This window comes from Alosa alosa, chromosome 6 (assembly GCF_017589495.1).
Source record: "Alosa alosa isolate M-15738 ecotype Scorff River chromosome 6, AALO_Geno_1.1, whole genome shotgun sequence".
Taxonomy (NCBI): Eukaryota; Metazoa; Chordata; class Actinopteri; order Clupeiformes; family Clupeidae; genus Alosa; species Alosa alosa.
The window spans coordinates 12,758,747-12,778,402 of record NC_063194.1 but is presented as its reverse complement, the minus strand read 5'-3'; the positions used below and the strand labels follow the sequence as shown (position 1 = coordinate 12,778,402).

At 41.2% G+C, this 19,656-nt stretch overlaps 2 protein-coding genes and 1 long non-coding RNA gene across 4 annotated transcripts; 1 reads left to right on the top strand and 2 right to left on the bottom strand.

The window, feature by feature from the left end:
- Window positions 1–105: 105 nt before the first annotated feature.
- LOC125296500 (glucose-6-phosphatase catalytic subunit 1-like) lies at window positions 106–5,171 on the bottom strand. Its single transcript, XM_048246450.1, has 5 exons — window positions 3,371–5,171; window positions 2,965–3,074; window positions 2,529–2,634; window positions 2,004–2,119; window positions 106–1,262 (listed from the first exon to the last, which is right to left on the bottom strand). Exons 1-5 carry the CDS (start codon window positions 3,610–3,612, stop codon window positions 706–708), a joined length of 1,131 nt encoding a protein of 376 aa, XP_048102407.1. The 5' UTR covers window positions 3,613–5,171; the 3' UTR covers window positions 106–705.
- Window positions 3,657–6,885, top strand: LOC125296537. The gene is made up of 3 exons (XR_007193791.1): window positions 3,657–3,743; window positions 5,625–5,732; window positions 6,846–6,885. It is a non-coding gene; the product is annotated as an uncharacterized LOC125296537 (long non-coding RNA).
- A 6,119-nt stretch (window positions 6,886–13,004) lies between these two features.
- On the bottom strand, window positions 13,005–18,885 carry aoc2 (amine oxidase copper containing 2). 2 transcript variants are annotated; one of them, XM_048246434.1, is made up of 5 exons: window positions 16,981–18,885; window positions 15,227–15,512; window positions 14,898–15,030; window positions 14,441–14,621; window positions 13,005–13,211 (listed from the first exon to the last, which is right to left on the bottom strand). In XM_048246434.1, exons 1-5 carry the CDS (start codon window positions 18,548–18,550, stop codon window positions 13,006–13,008), a joined length of 2,376 nt encoding a protein of 791 aa, XP_048102391.1. In that variant the 5' UTR covers window positions 18,551–18,885; the 3' UTR covers window position 13,005. The 2 variants fall into 2 exon arrangements, with proteins under 2 accessions (XP_048102391.1, XP_048102392.1); XM_048246435.1 differs by having other exon boundaries at window positions 13,026–14,621; window positions 16,981–18,882.
- Between the last annotated feature and the right edge of the window lie 771 nt (window positions 18,886–19,656).

The window sequence follows — 19,656 nt, the reverse complement described above, 5'->3', positions numbered from 1 at the left end:
AGGTTAATCTTCCAAGTCCATGTATTTCATGGTATTTTGTGTTTCCCTGGATTTCCTGGAATTAAAGTCTTGTTTCCTCCACCCCAAGAGGGACTGTGATGCATCTGGATGACTGACATCTTTATTTAATTTCCTTCATATCAGAACCAGAACAATTAATTTAGACAATATTAAAATCCAGTTTTCATACAGACAATGAAATACAAAGAGGGAGGACACACTCGGTACAGATCTGGGAAATCAAATTTATACAAGTGAATTTGATGTATTTTGAAGATACACTGACAAAATAGTTTTTGTTGTGAAGCAAGCAGATGGGGGCTCTCCTCCACTACCAAGTTTTATGTACAGTATTTTCATAGAAAACATTGTTGTGGTCCTGTTTGTATGTCGACATATTCTCTGATCCATGCATTTCTGCACAAAATGAGGTAGTTAGATAATGTTTTGTCTGAATGTATTGTATTTGAAGGCACTGTATTGTATGAATGTTTTGTGTGTATGAAGGCATGAACTGTTTGAAATTAAGTGCATCCACTGACACCTTATTGGTATGGCACATTCATTGTACTTTTCTGATTTGCTTCAGCACCAAAACAGTAAAACATTGTGCACTGCCAGTCACAATCCAGCCCTCAGCTTCTCTTCCTCTGTTATGCTTTAATTTCTCACACTTTTCCAATCCTGTTTGGTGGGCTCTGTCTCTTAGGTGCAGTGCCATTTCATAGAGGCTGAGTCGTGTCCTTTCCAGGCAACAGCTTTCATTGCCCTGGCAACACAGTAGGGTACAATGCTAACAGTCGTCAGGGGCACAGTAGCACTCTTGCAGAAGGAGAGCAGGTAGAAGAGTGGATAGCTGTGAACTGGAGGCCCAATAGCATCTAACACATTCAAGAGCAAGATGGCTGCACTTGCACAGGTCAGTCTGAAGGGGACGCCACTCGTTGGTCCACACTTGACACTCTTCCACCCAACGGCCTTGTCCCACACGGGCAGGTGCAGGGCCGTGCCCAGCCCAAAGAGGACGCCGGTGTTACGGAGGAGGCTAGCAAATGGCGTGGTCTCGAGACGCACCCACGCTGCTTTAGCGCACCACCGCTGGGCCTTGGCAAGACTCCAGAGCAGGTCAACGGCAACAGCGTTGAGCAGGACATAGAGGCCCAGTGCGAAGGCCACCAGGAAGAGAGTGAGACGGGCATAGCCCCTGAAGCTGACACAAAGGATCCAGTGGGCTCGGTTCAAGCCCTCAGCCACAGCAATACCTGGGGGGAGACATACAGAGGTCACTCTCATCATTGTGAGATCATGTGTCCTCAGGGGGCTGTCAGATGCAGTTTAAACATTTGGGCACGAAAAGCAAATGCCATCCCAAAAGAGTGTGCATGTGGTATGCAACCCCAATTAAATTAATTAACAAAGGTAATCAAAAAGTAGCTTGGTAGAGTTATTTTGTCTGGTTTGTCAGTTCTGTCAGATTGTATTAATGTTGAAAAGAAAGAAAACACCATGCAGTGTCTCAATAATTCTATTTTTTCTCCACTTGGATTGTCCTCCTCTTGGATTTAATCCAGTTTTACTCAGTGATACTTTACTTTCCCCTATCAATCTGTCTTTTTTATCTTTCCCTCTCCTCCTATCTCATACTTGCACGCATACATAGTTACAGCCTCAAGAGGCCAAGACACAAACTACTCTCTGTCATCAGTCACATTGGTGTGCTCTGTCTGCACTCTTCCCTCACACAGCTAGTTGAAATACATGGCAAAATACATCATGGAATGTTGTTTACTTACTTCACAAATGTCTTAATAAATGCAGATAATTTATGTCTTCCTTACATTCCTGTTTGCAGGCTATGTGTGGTATGCCTGTTTGAAATGTAGCAAGTAATACTTTTGACCTTTTCATACCCAAGATGGTATTTTACGCTAAACAACCGGGAGGCCCCTCTAAAAGCTGGCAGTTTATAAACAGGGTTCCACAGAGAGTCAATGTTCTCTTACCGACAACAACTCCAATGGCGACCTGATGGGGGAAGTGGGCGCCGATGAACACTCTGGACAGACATACACAGATCTGCATGACCCAGAAGACCGTCCATACAAGTATTTTTGTGCACCTAACAGAGGGGAAACTACACGTTTTAAACCTTTTAAACAAGGCATTCTAAACTTTACCTCACTTCGTCTAATTTAGTTTGAAATAAACACTATCCCTTCCACCTAAACACATTCTTTAAAAAAAAGCAATATTAATAACATCACTTGCTGGTACAAAATTTGTGCACAAACAATTTGACCATAAATCATGCAAAAAGGGTTCGTTTATGTGTCTTTCTTTCAGTAAATAAAAGACAGACACTGACCATACATCCAAGAGGACTAATCACTATGTCCAAATGAGGCATGTAAAAGCAGATAGATAAATGGGCAGTATAAACAGATAAAAGGGCAGTACTATGTAAGGCTATTTATTGATTCGATAAGAAGAAGAAAAGGAAGAAGAAGAAGACCCTAATCAGCACTCACCAGCTCTGTGCTGGACTGCCACAGTGCTGGAGGAAGGTGTTGAGGATGGAGGTGATCAGAGCGTAGTAGACTCCTGCAGCCCCCATAGCATGACCAGAGGGACTGCCTGGCAGAGAAGAGACAGGAACTAAGTCAGGCAGAGGTGACAGTGGTGCATATAGGTAGATATGGATTAAGCACACAAATACATATTGTATAGACACATCGATTTGTGTGTACACAAACTACTAAATTATCCATTTCATGAAATGATTCTTATAAAGGAAAATTACAATCCCAGATCCTGTTGCACCTGCACCATTACCCAGATTGTTTAAACAGACATGCATGTAGAAATTAGATAAATCTTGGTAAACTGGGATATTTCCTTGTGCATATTGCAGTATGATTGTTGGCTTGTGTCCATGAAGCATGGTCAACTAGCCTGTTTACTCACCTGGGCCAGTTTCACAGGTCATGGGGAACTGTTTGATTTGTGGTATAGTGGAGTTGCCATAAAAGGATGTCTCCTGCACCCACCAGTAGGGACGTTCTCCAAACAGCAGCCTGGCAATAATGAAGTGAAAACCATTTACATTAAGCCTTTTCAGTTTGTTGTTTACTATGTTGTTGGTTCGAAACATAACCAAACAATGGAGCCTATTATGACTTCAGCAGCAATTCCCAGAGCTGATGTCCTGATGTTGTTAAATATAATAAACCTGTCGATCAGTTGGAATTAGGAACTCCCATACGTGTTCCATACAGAAACAGAGCCGTTGCTTCATGTTTCACGTTTTAAACAGTGTGGATACACAGGCAAAATGTATGGACACAGACAGAGAGTTTCTCAATTTACTCACCACTTACAGACCAGATTGAGCCAGTCCCCCAAGACAGCCACCCACACGAGCTTCACTCCCGTGGCAGGATGAAGGTGGAACAGGAGAGGGAAGAGGATAAGGAAGGCTGTGCGCAAGTCCGCAACCGATGACACGAAAAGGAACCATCCCTGTGCGTCGGCGTAATTCTCCTGCAGGTACTGTGTGCTTCTCACACCGAAGCTGTGAATGGTGTCCATGTCTGCTTCCTTCAAAGTGTGCATGATAGGAAGATTGCTCCCGTTGATGCTTTACAGGGGTTAAAGGGAACTGCAGATACAATGGAGCTGTCTGATAACTCCCTGCAGCATCAGCTGAACAGAGAGGAGGCAATGCACTCCTATTACTTGACCAGGTATGCTACTCTGTCCCTTTTATACACGTGTTGTTAACATCCGGTCATCTGTCCCTTGGCGCCCAGTCTGTGGACGCATGGGGGGAAATCCAAGTGGAAAAGTGATTGCACACATTACTGTGGCTGATGGTGGTGAGTGGCAGTGTCATGCTCCTGTGTGTGGAACAGGGAGTGATAGCAGAGAAGGGAACAGGGACATGCCACCTTGCTCTTATCTCTCTCTGTCTGGATATGAGCTGCATAAACAACTCCAGGCAAATCAGCACTCAAGGTTACAGCCTACTTTATGATGTTGTGTTTGCAACATATAAAAGTATGGCATCCCATACAAAAACTCAATAAGAATATAAATATATGATCCTGTTTTATATTTCACTGAAAAAAGTACTGTAGTGCCATCTTATCATTGAATTAATTATATAAAAACATATGAAGATACATAGAATCTACATGACTAGAAAGACCTGTGATGATAGGCTCTAAGTGAAAACCCAGACCTACAGACATAGTGATTGCTACTGACTTGACTAATGATTGCCATTGACAAGACAGAACAACTCGCCAGCAGGTAACCAAATGGCCTATGGCATCTAATATTTTAGAAGTAGGTACATCCTGTTCTCATCCATACAGGTCATCTGGCTCATTATAGGTTTTCCCTTTGGCGAAAACTTGCAGGCGTTTGTTTCCTCCGCAAGCAATGGCTCTGTGTTAGCTTTGTGGAAAAACACAGTCAGCACAGATCTGACAAGATGGACCCGGCTGCTGCTCTCTAGGTGGATGAGAGAAAACAGAAGTCACATGGGAGGTGGCGGGCTGAGGTGGTGGATGGGCTTAGGAGTGGGGCTTGGCAACTGTTTCCAGGGCAGCAGAGAAGGGCACTTTACCGTAACAAAACGATCACCATCCGAGAGCATGACCTGCTTTCTGTTTTTCGCTCACACTTTGGACGGGGTCTAAAAATAGCCTGCACGCTCAGTTGGACTCTATGCCATGTCACGCATGTACGCCCCTTCCCACTACCGCACGAGCTACAGGTCCTCTCACTGCACGTGCCGATCAGAGAGGACAGGTATCACACCAGGTAGCAGGGCAAACCCACATGACATGTGTGTCCTTTTGGAAGGCAGGGGATCATTTTCTGGAGAGAGGGAAAGGGCCACTTAAAAGCAGACACTCACAGCCAATTTAGCCCATGAGGACCGTGACCCTGCTCCTGTCATTATTCCAATTACCATATAAGAACAATGCCATGAAGTCCAGTGGAGTGGAGAGAACACAACTGATTCAGGGTCCATCTATTTGTAAATTATGAATAATTATCCTCTGAAAAGGCATAAGGAAAGGAACAAGTGTTTTATATGTATTATATTTTGTATGTTGGAGAAGGGTGAATTCAAGGCACTTTTAACATTGTATATGCAGGGTTTTCCAGGTTTGTCATTACAGTTATAATTACAGTTGTGTACATGAATTGTATGTCCATGCATAACACTAGAAATCATGCAGAACTCTTAGCTAAATCTTAATTTAGTATTTAATCTAATGACTTCTTGAAAATTGCTGTACAATTTACTTGTGAATCTCATCATGAGGCCTGAACTGCACACAGGCAGCCTTGCATAACCCACACTTAATTACAGCCTATAAACTTGATCAACATGACAGGGTTTTTTTGCCAAATTGTTTGATGTCCAGTTTGAGTTCAGTCAACCATGATTAGATTTACTGCACATTTTCAAACTTAGTTCTTTGGGTTTGTCATCACCTGTTAAGTGGAAATGGGCTCAGACAATATTTGGCCTCAGACAATATTTTACAACATTTGACTGAACTGTATGAAATAAAATACTTTTCAATGTTTTCAACATGTTTTTTCAGGAAATTTTGTCTGCCAGCATTCAACAATGGGTCTGTCACAGGGTGCAGTTTGGGGAAGGAGGAATTAGACACCCCTGCCCCTTTACATCCCCTAAAAAAGTGCATGAGGTAAAACACAACAGCTGTTACATCCTGCGTGTAAAAGAGAAGGGGTTTTAGTTTTCCATGCCAGCAACACTAAGCTGAACGCTTACTGAGAAGTAAGGTTGCCTATCATCCCAAATTGTCCGAGACATACCCTATTTTGAGTGATTTTGATTTGTCCCGCCAGGGACAGCTTCAGTCCAGAATTTCAATCACATCGGCCTCATCGGCCCTGTCAAGATGTCATTGGCCAATAGTAGGCTACTGACCTCACCCGGAACAAAGTGTCCAGTGCCGCCGCTACACGCGCATCTCGCACTGTGCGTATAGGCATCAAGGGACAGAGGGGGGACCAACCCGACAAACACGGGACGTCCCCCGGACCTTATGCCGACATTCACGACGTCCCCGATTGGTCCCGAACGTCATGTTCTCTAGCGGACGTTACGGTGACCTTATTGACGTGCAGGACTTTCTGTGGACGTCACCGTCAGGTCCCTCGGATGACATTTGCATTTGGTCATTTCAAATACCTCCTAAGGACCCGACAATAACGTTATACCGGGGACATGGGGGGGACGTTTGTTTATTCACACATGGCAACGGAGTTGAGAGCGCTCTGGCTACTGCCTGCAGGACGGAGACATCACACCCATGCACGACTTCACGTTACACGTCTGGGGATGACCAAAGTATCTATCTATCTAGTCTCTCTAGCAGCTGCATTAGCCTACCGTAGTCTAAGGCAACATATCATACAGTTTATGAAGTTGTGCGTCTATGAGCAAAGTATATGTCTACTTTGCTCATAGACGCACAACTTCATAAACTGGGAAAAGGGTTGTTAACGTTAAACTCAAAATGTATCTGCTACATATGCAGACATGCTGAATTATGTAGCACATACATTTTGAGTTTAACGTTAATGTTACAAAGGGATTTTTATCAAATTCATGTTAGCTGAAGTGATGCTTGGTGTAACATTAGCAAAGTCGCTGTTCTTAGCTTCTAGCTTAGCCTACAATGCCATTTCTTCAGATAACTGTCATTACGTGATGCATGTAACATGTTCTAAATAGGCAGTGGTTTATTTAACGTAGTCACGTACTTATTAGGCCCTATCTGTTTTATTTTCAGAAACACACACACGGCCGAATTGGGACTGAACCGACTTTTGGAGCTGAACACGATGCAATAAAACTAGAGAAATGTTAAAAACAGACCACGTAGCATTTGTTTAGGGTTGTCTAGCAACAGAAGTGACTACTTAATTTAAGCAAAACGATCTAGCTCTACATTGCAGAAGAAATAAGGATACTGCTTCTTCATGACTTGTTTAAATGTCATTGTAATTTATTTGACGCATGCTCGCGTTTAAAAGTGTCACGCATAGCTGTCCCCGATGTTACAGCAGCTCCTTGTGGAAACAGCAAAGAGTGCACATATCCGATGAGATTTCTGACGAGGAGCAGCTCTCTGCCTCACCAGAGCCTTACTGTTTATTAATAAAACAATGATATAGAATAGAAACATCTGGAATCTATTTATTTCATCTTAAAGTTGGCTACAAAGAGCATTCATAGCCTAGAGAAAACGATAAATTTTTCTTTATCTGCAATGTTCCAGGAAGATAGGCTTACATTTATAGGCTGTCCCTGTTTGATCACAGGTCCAAGAAAACTAGTGGATATAACGTCAATGCATTCTAGTTATGTTTCATGTACTTTATTTCATGTTGAGTTTTGCTTCCCAGCATGCATTGCGATTCATTTAGTATTTTTGGCTATTATTAGTTTTTACAATATGGTTTGAACATTTTATCTTAGGCTAGCCTAGGCCCACTCTGATGATATGCATATGAACAATATGCTACGGGATATGCCCATTAAAACGTCGTATTAGTTTATTAAGAAAACGACACCGTAGATGTGAAAGCAGCACATCCAAGCCCGGTATAAATGTCCATTTCTATGCATCAGTAGTGTAATGCATTCGGAGGACGTGATTTCATACATACGTGAAAATATGAGGTGATTGAAGTTGATTGTGTAGTTGTAGAATAAGTCTTTAATCCGTGTTCATGTTCCGTCTACCTCTCTAGTAACGAAGAGACTTACAGGATATAATAGCCTACCATTCTAAATCGCGCTTCATGTTTTTTTTTTTTTACCATCGCGGAAATATAAATTTATAAAATGTGAGAGGTCACTTTGACATAGGCTGCACACTGTTATTTGGGCTGTGATAGAATATGAAGAGTGGTCTTTGCCTTTGTGTAATGGAATTGGTGAGTCTTGAAGTCTTCAATAATTCGTTTCCCTTAAACTAAGAATTTACATGAAGCACATGACATGCCAAATGAAACACATTCCACTCAGATAGGTAGGTGTCATTACATGCTTCTATTTCCAAAAGAATGAAGGTTGTTTGTAACTTTTAGTATGCTTATCATTGTTAATACTGTGCTATAAATGTGGCACAAACAATGTTAGAGTTTGTGGACTAGCCATATTTGAATGGAGCTGGCAAAATATTATGAATACAGTGGCAATGTGCTTAAAGTATCAGTGCACTATTTATAAATGAGTTAAGCATCAAATCCGTAGCATTTCTTAAGAAATGTATATTTTAAAACAAAATTACTTAAAGTGTCCCTCATTTGGGGTTGAGGAACTTGGCAACCCTACTGAGAATCCAAATGCATTGTGCAGCTTTCCTGCTTTTGTAAAACTACCTTTGAAAGTAGTGCTTGAGATCAATTTGTTTAAACAGAGCTTTTTATAGTGTTATATAAAATGCTCAATAACAGAGGCCTGGTGGGAAAAATCCACAGTTATATCACACACGCTATTCAAGGTTTGGCCACTGCTGGAATCTTGGCTGCCAGCCAAGGAACAGGATTCTTTGGGAATTTCAAGGAAACTGCCCTTGTCAAGAGCACAACAGACCACAACTACAAAAGTGGAGTGGCTCTCATCCCTCTCTAGGACATAATCAAGCGCATCTGTAAAGCATGGAGATAGAAGATGAATGTGGAGAGGGTTGTGGAACAGCAGATATTTTCCAGACTCACTCTGCTAAGTTAGGATGGACGGAGCTCTAGGAAGACTTGTATGTTTTAATGGCATTTGTAGACCTTTAACATGCATAACATACTGTTTATTTGAAAATTAACCTGTTTTTGTACAAAGTTGCACACCGCATTTGGATGACCAGTATTGTGTTTTACATATATCAATCCTAGAAAAGAATAATGAAATAAATAAATCAATTGAAACATAACACTTTAACTGGGGTACAAATATTTTGATGTGATTAACGTTGGAAGTGCATGACCTCAAAACAATTTTGTTTTAGAAACATGGAAACAAATGGGGGACTATCTTAGCCACCAACAAGTGGCTTGTTTTAAATGCACGTTGGATGTGCATAGATATGCCTGCCATCCTTTTTCACTACAATTAAAATATTTACAAAATTAGCAAAAATGGGCAGGGGCACAAAAAAAACTCTTCAGCACAGCAACAACAACAACATCTCTCAGGGCTCTAGTGCCCCCACCACCGCCCCCCAATCCCCCCACACACACAAATCTAAGAGTAGCATTTTATTTTACTCCAGTGACCTGACAGCCAACTCAGATTCTGACACCATACAAAGGCATGTATGCAGAACAAGATACTTAAAATAGCAAGAATTTGTTTGTTCTAAGTGGCTCTGTCATGTCACTGGTTGAGCCATTGTGGTGTATTGTGTGTACATTTGAAACGTGTTCTGGTGTGTGTTTTTGTCAACATTCGGCTTTGAAGTACAGTCTGACTTAAGATTGATTATGGACAGCGGAACCTGGTGAACTGTGAGAGCTACAGTGAGCAACTGTAAACATCAATGTGAAATTTAAATAGTAGCACGCAGTAAGTGTTTACTCAGGCAAGGGGGGGGTTGGCATCTGGTCAAAGGAGACCATCAGCAGATGGCTTCTTGGAACTTACTCTCACACTCAACTCATTCTGACTTATCAGAACCGTCACAGCCCATTAAGAGCTATTTGGTTCTATTTGTATTTCTGTTTTAATGCCAACAAAGAGTGGTTAATGGAACTTCCGTATGAAGATGTAACTTAGCACTGAATTCATGACAGATACATTTAGACTTTTGAAAAATCATACTTACAAAGTACAGTAGACATATGTAATTAGATTAAACATGCACACAGACACATACACACATGAGAGCGCACCCACACACACACACACACACATACACGCTCTTGTCAAGTTTTGATTCTGTCTGCTTGGTCTTGAATTAGCCAGAACAGCAATTATGCCACCCGCTATGAGTGTAGACTGTTTTCCAGTCTCTGTCTATGCCTGCGTACGTGCATGTATGTATGTGGTTAAGTTTGTTGCACAGTGTTTGCGCAATATCTCCCAGTCACAATGAGGGATCTCCAGCAACCCTGCCACAATTAATCACTATAAATGATACAGGGTCAAAGGTCAAGGGGTCATGGGTCATACATGAAATATTGTTCAAACATGCTATTTTTGCAATATTTCCAGAACACATTAAAGAATATTCATTAAACCTGGCGTAGTTCATAACTATAGATCGACTGATTAGGTACTTGATGTCACACTGTCTAAGATCAAAGTTGATGGAATGGGTTGTTTGTGTTGAGCTGGCAAAGTCAGACTCAACACTTTCAGTTTTATTCCATTGTCTTTGCAGTCAGACATCAGGTCAGATTTCAATGCTGTCAAAGAAAATCAAACTTGCCCAGACATTTTTTTGTCTGGACTGACAAGTTATTATATTTTTGTTTGTTTTGTGCCCATGTCATTTCCGTTGCTTAATTAATGTATTTCTTAATTTCACGTTATTTCAATCTGTGACTTGTGTTTTACATATAAATGTGTCTTTCCAAATATCTCTGACTTGTTTCGGATTTGATGTGGAGGGGAAATTTGGGACAGGGACAGTTGTGTTAGAACAGCAGACCTTGACATCAGGATTTTGTAAATGTAGTCACTTTTTATGTCCTTGACTTTCTGATACCAGGACAGTAAACAGGATTTTCCACAGGGATTTTCCGCTGTGATCCATCATCGGACTCAGTTTCAGGGCCATGACACGTGGTGCTGAAAAAAATGGTGTTTCCTGAGTATATTTTACTACATACTTGTAAGATACCTTGATTATATTTAAGATACATAATATGATGATTTTCTTCCAAATATGCCATCAAAAATGGGAAACCCATGTGGTGTTACCAACTTGCCAATTCCCACTGAACCACCAACAGTGAACAAGTTCTTCTCATATCCTTATCTTATAGCCTTATCTTATATCTGTCAGCGCATTCACAGCAAACCGCAGAGCACCAGCTTGCGTGATCATTGCTTGTCTCACATCCTCCCTTTATAATAGTTGATTCTGACCAGACTAGACTTTACTCTATCTATTGTGATTAGTGAGTTCATTCGGTCACAACAACAGTCACACAACAGTATCAGTAGTCCACTAAGCGTTTTAATTTACAATTAAGCTTATCTATAGCCTAGTCTATACTCTTAAAAGTCCCATGCTCTGACCATGTGTTTTTCTATATCAGTGGAGCCAAAACAAACAGGAAATGTTACTCTCCCCTTATATGACACATAGAGCATGTGAATGTATTGAATCTGGGAAACTGGGATATGTGTCTGGCCAACTAAAACAGTGCTGTATGTTGTTTTTTCGTATGTGTGTGTGTGTGTGTGTGCTGACTACTAGCCTGCCTGCAAGTGTGTAGGTCTGTGTTTATCTGTTTAGTAGATTTAAGTGGGCGTGTGCATGGCTGGTTGTTCAGTAGTAAATCTGGTTTATTGGTTTAATTGTAAATTCTGCTGTTGTGAAAGTCTGTCACAGAGAACTCCCATCTCTTTCTTCATAGCAAACCAGTTTACTAATCACCTTTTTATTTGAAATTATCGATTAAATGGTCAAGATGGAAGCCTAAGCAGTGAGCGTAGAGTGTCCATGTAGGACTGTGGTGCCCCGGACCTTTGCTATTCTGGAGTTATACCTTTTGCATAATTTAAGAAAATGCTGATCAAAGAGAGTGTTTTCATTGAAGGGTCATTATAAAATGCTCACACTGACTACTTTGTTCCTGTTTGTGACACAACTAAGCCTTTTTTGTGGAGATTCATACCTGCACCACCCGACAACATTTCCTTGGGCATAAGGACACATGGTGGAAGCTGAAGAAGCAGGGCTTCAGCCCACTAAAGAGCTCAGCATCTGGCTTTGTGGTCTTGCAAGTTAATTAGCTCAGATAAAGAGTCCCCCGAGCATGAAACTGTCATTAATCCTCCCAGAATCTTGGACTGACCTCTGCAAAGTTAAATCATACCCCTCTTGTGTGGGTGGCCAGCCATACACTAAATATTTGCAGTGTCCTTCAAGAGCAGTGCTACAGGCCATCTTCATATGGCTGATCCTTTCATATGCTGCTTTAGAGGAGACAGAAGAAACTACAGGATCCACACTGATTCATTGTAAGCTGTTCCTGTTTTGCTGAGAGAAACGGATAAATGTCAACATTCTTTCACCTTTTTTCCTCCAGAAAAGCACATTGAGCACATCCACCACACACACAGCATGAGATTACAATATGCCAGAGTGTCCGTGAGAAGCATCTGACAATATGCACGTAGTGTGTGGATAGCCCAGCTGTGTGTGTGTGAATCCCCCTCCCTAAGCTCTACTGCCAAAACCAATCTCCTTCCTCTTTCCTTTGTCCCATGGGTCTGAGGGGAGGGTAGGGGGGGGGGGGTTGATGAAGGTACCCCAACTCAGCTGAACTCAGTGTTGGGGAATCAAAACAATGAAATAAAGAATGAGTCAAACAGGGACAAAACAACATAATTTACAAAATCATTGGACTCTCTTTCCCAAGTGGCGGTAGGAATTCCAGAGGAGAGGGGAGAGCATGAGGGAGAGGAGAGTGGGAATCACAGGGGAGATAAGAGGAACAGGAGAAGGGAGAGAGAGGGGGTGGCCAAGTGGTTACATGATCTGGTTCTTATTTAGTATTTCCTGTCACCCCTTCAGAGAGAGAGAGAGTGAAGAGAGAGAGAAAGTAGTGAGAGAGAGAGAGAGTATGTGTGTGTAAGTGTGTGAGAGAGGGAGGCAATGACCTGTAGATTACAAAATCAAAAGCAGCTGTGGTATGCGTTACCTAAAAATAAATAAACTAGTTCACTTTTAACTTTTAAACAGAAAAGAGAGAGATTGGGTGTTGACAATGTATTCAAGATAAAAGTAACAACATTCTTATGAAATGTTTATTTACTGTCCACTGTACACAATACTTCTCAGGAATATAAAAAATGTCATCATGTTCTGCATGTGTTTTTGTATTAAATTGTGCACTATTTACGATTGTTGATAAGTGACTCTTCATTGCACTTTTTTCCCCAGAAGTTATCCATATACTTTCACAGACTTTCAGCCAAACTGAAAAGAAAGAGTTTGATGAACCAAGGATGTCAAGCAAATCAGAACAAATCAATTGTTTTCTGTTGAAATCTCATGAGAAAAATACATTGCAGTCTGCAGCGCATGCTTTAATAAGCAGTTGTATACCGGTAATATGCACACTTTGTCAGAATTTGCATTGAAGGACCTTTAATAATGACTGAATTTGCACAGCTCATTATACTGTATTTACACCAACATGTGACTGATTTTTTCTCCCAAATGCCAGCACTCTTTCTAGCCCCATCTCCAGAACACAAATGTTTGAAACTAAAACACTGGGTTCAATTGACAGTCAAGAAGAGTTCCCAGGAACTTGAGTTCCTTTCAAGAGGGTGTGTGGATGTCAAGGAGTGACAATGAAGCTCCTTACAGCCACAGCCAACTCTCAGGAGAAAGCATTCACTGTTCAGCATCAGTTGATGAAACTCACATTTTGGCAATGTATTTGTTTTTGTTTTTGTTTTTTTGTTTTTGTTTTTTTTAAACGTATCAAAACAGGAATAATATATCCATTCAAATCAGTAGTTGTTATCAAATGTGTATGAACAACAACAAAAACACTCTTTTACATTTCTTTTTGTATGACAGAAAGGCAATTATGTCATTCTTCAAAATAAGTATCAGACTAAAACAAAACCATATGCATACAAACTTCACATAGGATAACTCAAAACATTGCTGCTCATATTCACATAATTAATTTCTTAATAATGTCCTTCAAAATGAAACCCATGCACAATATAATACAACACAATATAGAGTTGGTGGAACGAGTAACCTAATGTGTTCTGCGTTCCAGCGATAGTTTTGGGCCTTTCAAGAGGGGGTCTAAAGACGTATCTGTTCAGCTTACACCTAATTAATCAATTTTTAGAGTTGCATTTATATTATTGTTATTATTACTAATTTGCTTAACGCACCTTAACATTTTTTTTTGTAAGTTGTTTTGGACAAAAGCGTCTTGCCTAATTATCTTATCTTTCCTTATCGTTGGTCAGTGTAACGCTCATATTGTTATAGTTATAGTTATCTTTGTAGTTATCGGTGTGAACAGCCCTCTAGTCCAGATTGTAAATCCCGAGATAACAATAAAACCAATCAGCCTCATTCAAATTTCAAGACTTCTTCAAACCCATTATAAGTGAATGGGTCCAGTGTGGGTGTGCATAGGTCATCTTTCAGGCAGGCCATCTTGTTGTACTCACAGCTGTTCTCGGACCCTGGTTCAAAGTACACCCCATCAGGTGAGAAGATGGATGGGTCCTCATCAAAATAGTTGTGTGGTCTCAGAATGAAACCACCACCATTGCCAATGGTGACTGTGTTTGGAATATCCTCTGCATGCGGAATGTGCAGGAAGCCTGCTGTCACCCAGGCAACGAGATCCTGAAAGACAGACGAAGTGACAAAGAGCAACATTAAAGTCGAGAGACATTGTCTCAATCCCCAAACTTATTTCAGCTGTAGTCACTATACGTCTAGAATATCAATATCTCAACTAGAGGTTATATGGAATATCTATTGCACATTTCTCCCGATGTAATGAGTAAGTAAAAAAGATAAACTTCTGCAATTTTCACATGTAAAATAAACATCTGATGTCCTGCTAGATGATCACATTATGAGCATGCCTGAAGAAAGAGTCATGATTTCACCTCTTACCTCATTAACAATCGACTCATTATCATCAATGAATCTGCTAAAGTCTACTACAGGCGACCAAATATCATTCTGGCTATAGAGATTACTACTGGTCTGCTCTTCATCTTTGTGCTTAGTGATGGCCAACTTGTACCTACGAGAGGGAGGAGGGAGGGAAGGAGGGAGAGAGAGGAAGAGAGAGAGAGAGAAAAGGAAACAAATAAACAAACAAACAAGCAAACAGAGAGAAAGATTGTTATTGAATGATGGTTGGGTTTGGGACCAGCACCGAAATGTGAGGAGAAACTAAAAAACAACAGAGTCAGCAGTAGTGAGAGGAAGGACTTCACCTGGCCCAGGACATGGCGCTCTCCTCTGGCTCGCTCTCAGGCAGGTGCTCTGCCGCAAAACTGATCACCTGGATCTTGTAGGAGCGCTGGTGTCCCCAGCGGTTTGTCTGGTTGCTGGCCACGTGCAGGTAGCGAGGCATGGGCTTGCCGTGACGCAGAGCAGCCTCCTGCTCACTGGCCAACTGCTTTTCCACCAGCACGGGGATCTTGGCCTTCCGTTCTGAGGTCCAGGGCAGGTCCATCTCTTCATAGATCATGTCTTTGGTCTGGAAGACGTTCTTCACACCTTGGATGTCAGCAGGGGTTAAATTGGGATTTGTTATGTGGGGTGGGGCTCTCCCCCGGGAACATTTTTTGAAAAATAAACCATTAAATGCCACTTTCTGGAGAGTTTTGTGCAAATAAATGGAGAAACCGAGTCTTACATTATAGGCCTATGTGCAAAACTGCAAGGTTAAGAGCCTACTTAGCATTGTTGTAGTATCAACAGCTATTAGGGCATTTAGCATTTACATTACTGTTAATCAGTCATCACTTGATTACACATTGTATTACCTTGATATGATATAAGAAGTGACCCATACAATGTGCCAAACATAATGTGCCACATGTTGTGAAAAAGGTCAAGAAAAGTGAGACTCAATTATAGGCACAAAGATATTCAAGTGCATATGTATTCATGCAAGTCCACTCCATATAGAGTATAAGAGCTTATGAATATGCATGACTCTATGAGCCTATGAGTATTCATATTCACATTGATGGGTATCTGCTTGACTTGTTTAACTCTGAACAACTTGTTCATAGACATAACATGCACTAATCTTAGATCATGTTTGCTACAGCTGGGTCCAGATTGAGCATCCAGCCAAACTAAATATTCACAGGACAGAGAGACCCAGGATACTCCTGCCAAAAGGTTCCATGACAAATTGAGACATTTTTTTGATCGCCCTTATGGGACACAAGAGAAATGTAGTGGAACCCACAACAAAAGAAACACAATTATCCACATACATTTAGACTTTGCAGATCAATATTTTACGTATCATAAAATAAGTAATGTGGATTGTGTGAATGAGCTAACAATGGCAAAAAACTATGAGTTGAGGCCAACGGCACTTAATGACTTTTTATGGAATGCTAGATTACCTCATCCCACAACCCTTCTTGGTAATAAATCTGTCTAGGCTACTAGAAACCAGATGCATAAATACCTCAGGGACACCACCTGGTCAAAGTTGAACCTAAATCCTACGTTGGTCTACTGTTTTATCATGATATCTATCAAAGAGACTCTGAACCTTTCATTCATTTAGTGGCCATTTTCCATATAGTTTTTAACCACCTGTCCTTAAGAGCATTTTATGTAAGGCATAGTTGGTCGAGAAAACGTTTAGCATGTTCCTACAGATATTGCAGTGGTTTCAATGTGAATGAATGACTGTAACCCCTTCTTGAATCCTAGCACTATAGATTGTGATTTAATTTGTTTGAGAGAAAAAGGCACAGCCAATGTGATTCTGGTCGCAGCACAGATAGCCTATGGATATCAGACAGATGGCACAGCAAAACGGCCAGGTTTATTAAATGCCTTTGCCACTTAGATGGCAGCGGAGACAAGGTGTCATTGTACATTCTGTTATATAAAAAAAATTATAACTCATTACATTATCTAACAAACAATTGTAACGCCTCTGGCCATTATGAACATCATTACGCACATCAGTGCCAATTTGATTTGCAGTACTTACCCATAATATCTAGGTCAACTTTGAAGTTAATGAAGTGAGTATGGATATTTCCCAAGGTTCTTTCTGCGACTTGGTGGCCATGACGCATACTGCCATCAATGATGAAAGATGACGATATGTAACCAGTGGCATGCACTCTGGCTTCAACTGACCCGCTCTGGTAAAAGATGAAGTCCCAGACATAGTCGTAATTGCCGATTGCAGTGATGGATCTAATAAACAAAGCACTGTTTGCCAACCCCCCGTATTTGTTGTGAAAAAAGTCAGAGAAGTGCCTGCGTAATGGTCTGCCTATATCATGCTCGAAAACACAGATTGAATTTTTGAACCGCTGTGTCTCATTCGTGTCTATATAACGGTAAGTGTCTACGTAGGTAGCCCCATACGGACAGTCCACTCCACGCACCAACTCATGCGCGAAGCGGCCGATACCAATACTGGAGTCGAGGAACTTGGTGAGCATCATGCCAGGTGTTACTGAGCCATAGACAGACATCGCCTCCTGAACACTAAGTTCATATACAATTCTCTCTCCTCTGAACTTAATGTCAAACGCCCGCATGCCGGTTAGAGAGCTCAGTCCAAACGCAAAACTCCAATTCATGTACATAACCTGGTTACTCTTAACACTGAAGCGTTTACCTTGAAGGTAAGATTGCTGGGGGCCAAGACCTATCGGCTTACTCCGAGGTTTTAAGGAGGCATAGTTTAAAATGTCCTTGTAAACGATTTTGGTTACAGTGCCTTTCTTGTACGATTCTTTCAATTCGTCAATAGTGTCAAAGTATTGACCATTGTAAAGCAATTTCTTTAATTGCCACTGGGATGTGTTGACGCTTTGGTGGTTAACCAACACTTCGAAACCAACTGGATGGATATACATTCCGCTCATGTCCCGAAAAAACGATATCCACGTCTCTCTGTCTCCCGACTTAAGCCCACGGGGCATCCCCTCAAATGGACGCAGTGGCTTCTTATCGCTGTGGTCGAAACTTTCCTTCAGTATTTCCTCCAATTTCCCAAATACCTCCCGGTAAAGGAACTTAAAAACTTGCACATATTCACCAATGGTGACAGGGCGAGCGGTTATTTTCACCTCAGACTGACTGTACTTTTCTGCCGTCACATCTCGATGGGTGAGTACCCCTCCAATAGGTCCCACCACATATTCCTTAATATGCCCCAAGGAGCCGTAGAATACCACCACAGATGCCTCCCTCGCCGGCGGAGAGGCACGTTCATCCAAGTAACGGAGCGCATCAGCTTTCTTTGGGAGCACTACATCTATCACAAAGATGAAGTTCTCCTTAGGCTCTGCTGTGGCAGAGCGTGATATTGCCAAACTCTTCTGCGCCCACATGTAATCCCGGACTTGTTGGTATTCATCCTTGGAAAGGTCTGCAAATATGTTACTGTGGTTACTGTGGTTGTATTTCCACATTTGCTGGGTATTCTGACATTTAGGTACTCTACTGGAGTTAAGACAAATGAACACAATGTTTAGGATAACCGAAATAAGAGCGAGCAGTATCAACAGGCATTTAGCCAGCGAAGTAACTTGCGCGACCATCTTTTTAAAGGGTTCTTAGAAAGTGACGGTTTAGGAGAGCATGTGAGAGTTTTATGTCGCGCAAAAGGCGGTAGATGGAAGTTATGCTAAAACCACACCCCATCCCCTACGTGTTTAGTCAATGCATCTCCTGAAGATCTTAAAAACAATGGCCAACACTTGCACGAACTTTATTTCTGTGATCATAATAATGTCACTCATTTGAGTTATCCGTCCAATCTGAGCAAAAAAACAATTTTGAAATTCGGTGAAGCTTAAAGATGATAATAAATACTAGAGGAAAATTAGTTTCAATATTTGGAAAAGTGTAACATGCCAAATGTGTGGTCTATTGCAGTCTATTTGCAGATATTTGTGGCTGACACTCCGGACTCTGTAAGATTCATCTCTGCGTAGGCACCGAATAAATTGTGTGTAGGCCTACGTTTTTTGTAAATTGAGGTCATGCTGTGGATGCTATGTGCGAGCAATTTATTTAAACATGCACACGCTACGAGCGACGAGGCAGTGTGGCAGTTCTAACTCCCCAATAATCAAAACTGGCCAATTAGTCTAGTTGCATCTCCCATAGGCCCAATAGTGAACCCAGAAATGTTGAGTACCCTAAAGTTTTATTGCAGAACATCTAGGCCTAGTGGATGGATTTCAACTTGGTTGCTAGAAGTTGCACCTTGGGCAATTTGCATAATAAGATCATTAAAGCGTGAATAGGTATCACCATGAAACTTTCTCAGTTGATTACTTATGTTAAGATGAGAAAAAAATGTATTGCATGTTTTTTTTTTTCAATATGCAAATGAGGCCCTATCTCATTAAATGTGCACTTATTTGCTTACAAACAAAATCAGATCTTTTGATAAAGCCAGGCTCAAAATTATTTTTCCAAGGGAAAACATGTATGGGGGTCTGAGTTGGTGAAAACCTTTAAGGAACCCGGTCAGGAGGCAGTGTTAACCTATTACCATTCTGGCCTTCATCATGCCCAGGATTGAAGGATTGAAAAAAAATATTAAAGTGGTTAGAGTTTGACTATAAGGCAGGTGTTGCAGTGAAAAGCCCAAAAAGCTTTTTAATTAATGGAACCATATGTAAGCATTGTATTTCAA

What these genes read in the sequence shown, in the direction of transcription:
- LOC125296500 (XM_048246450.1), bottom strand. Translation starts at nt 3,612, where the DNA reads ATGCACACTTTGAAGGAAGCAGACATGGACACCATTCACAGCTTCGGT. An exon ending in GACCTGTGAAACTGGCCCAG is followed by an intron (nt 2,635 to 2,964) that starts GTGAGTAAACAG and finishes CTTCTCTGCCAG; the next exon opens with GCAGTCCCTCTGGTCATGCT. An exon ending in CGCCATTGGAGTTGTTGTCG is followed by an intron (nt 1,263 to 2,003) that starts GTAAGAGAACAT and finishes GTCTCCCCCCAG; the next exon opens with GTATTGCTGTGGCTGAGGGC.
- aoc2 (XM_048246434.1), bottom strand. Translation starts at nt 18,550, where the DNA reads ATGGTCGCGCAAGTTACTTCGCTGGCTAAATGCCTGTTGATACTGCTC. An exon ending in AGCGCCATGTCCTGGGCCAG is followed by an intron (nt 15,031 to 15,226) that starts GTGAAGTCCTTC and finishes TCCCTCTCGTAG; the next exon opens with GTACAAGTTGGCCATCACTA. An exon ending in ACCAGGGTCCGAGAACAGCT is followed by an intron (nt 13,212 to 14,440) that starts GTGAGTACAACA and finishes CTTTCTTTTCAG; the next exon opens with TTTGGCTGAAAGTCTGTGAA.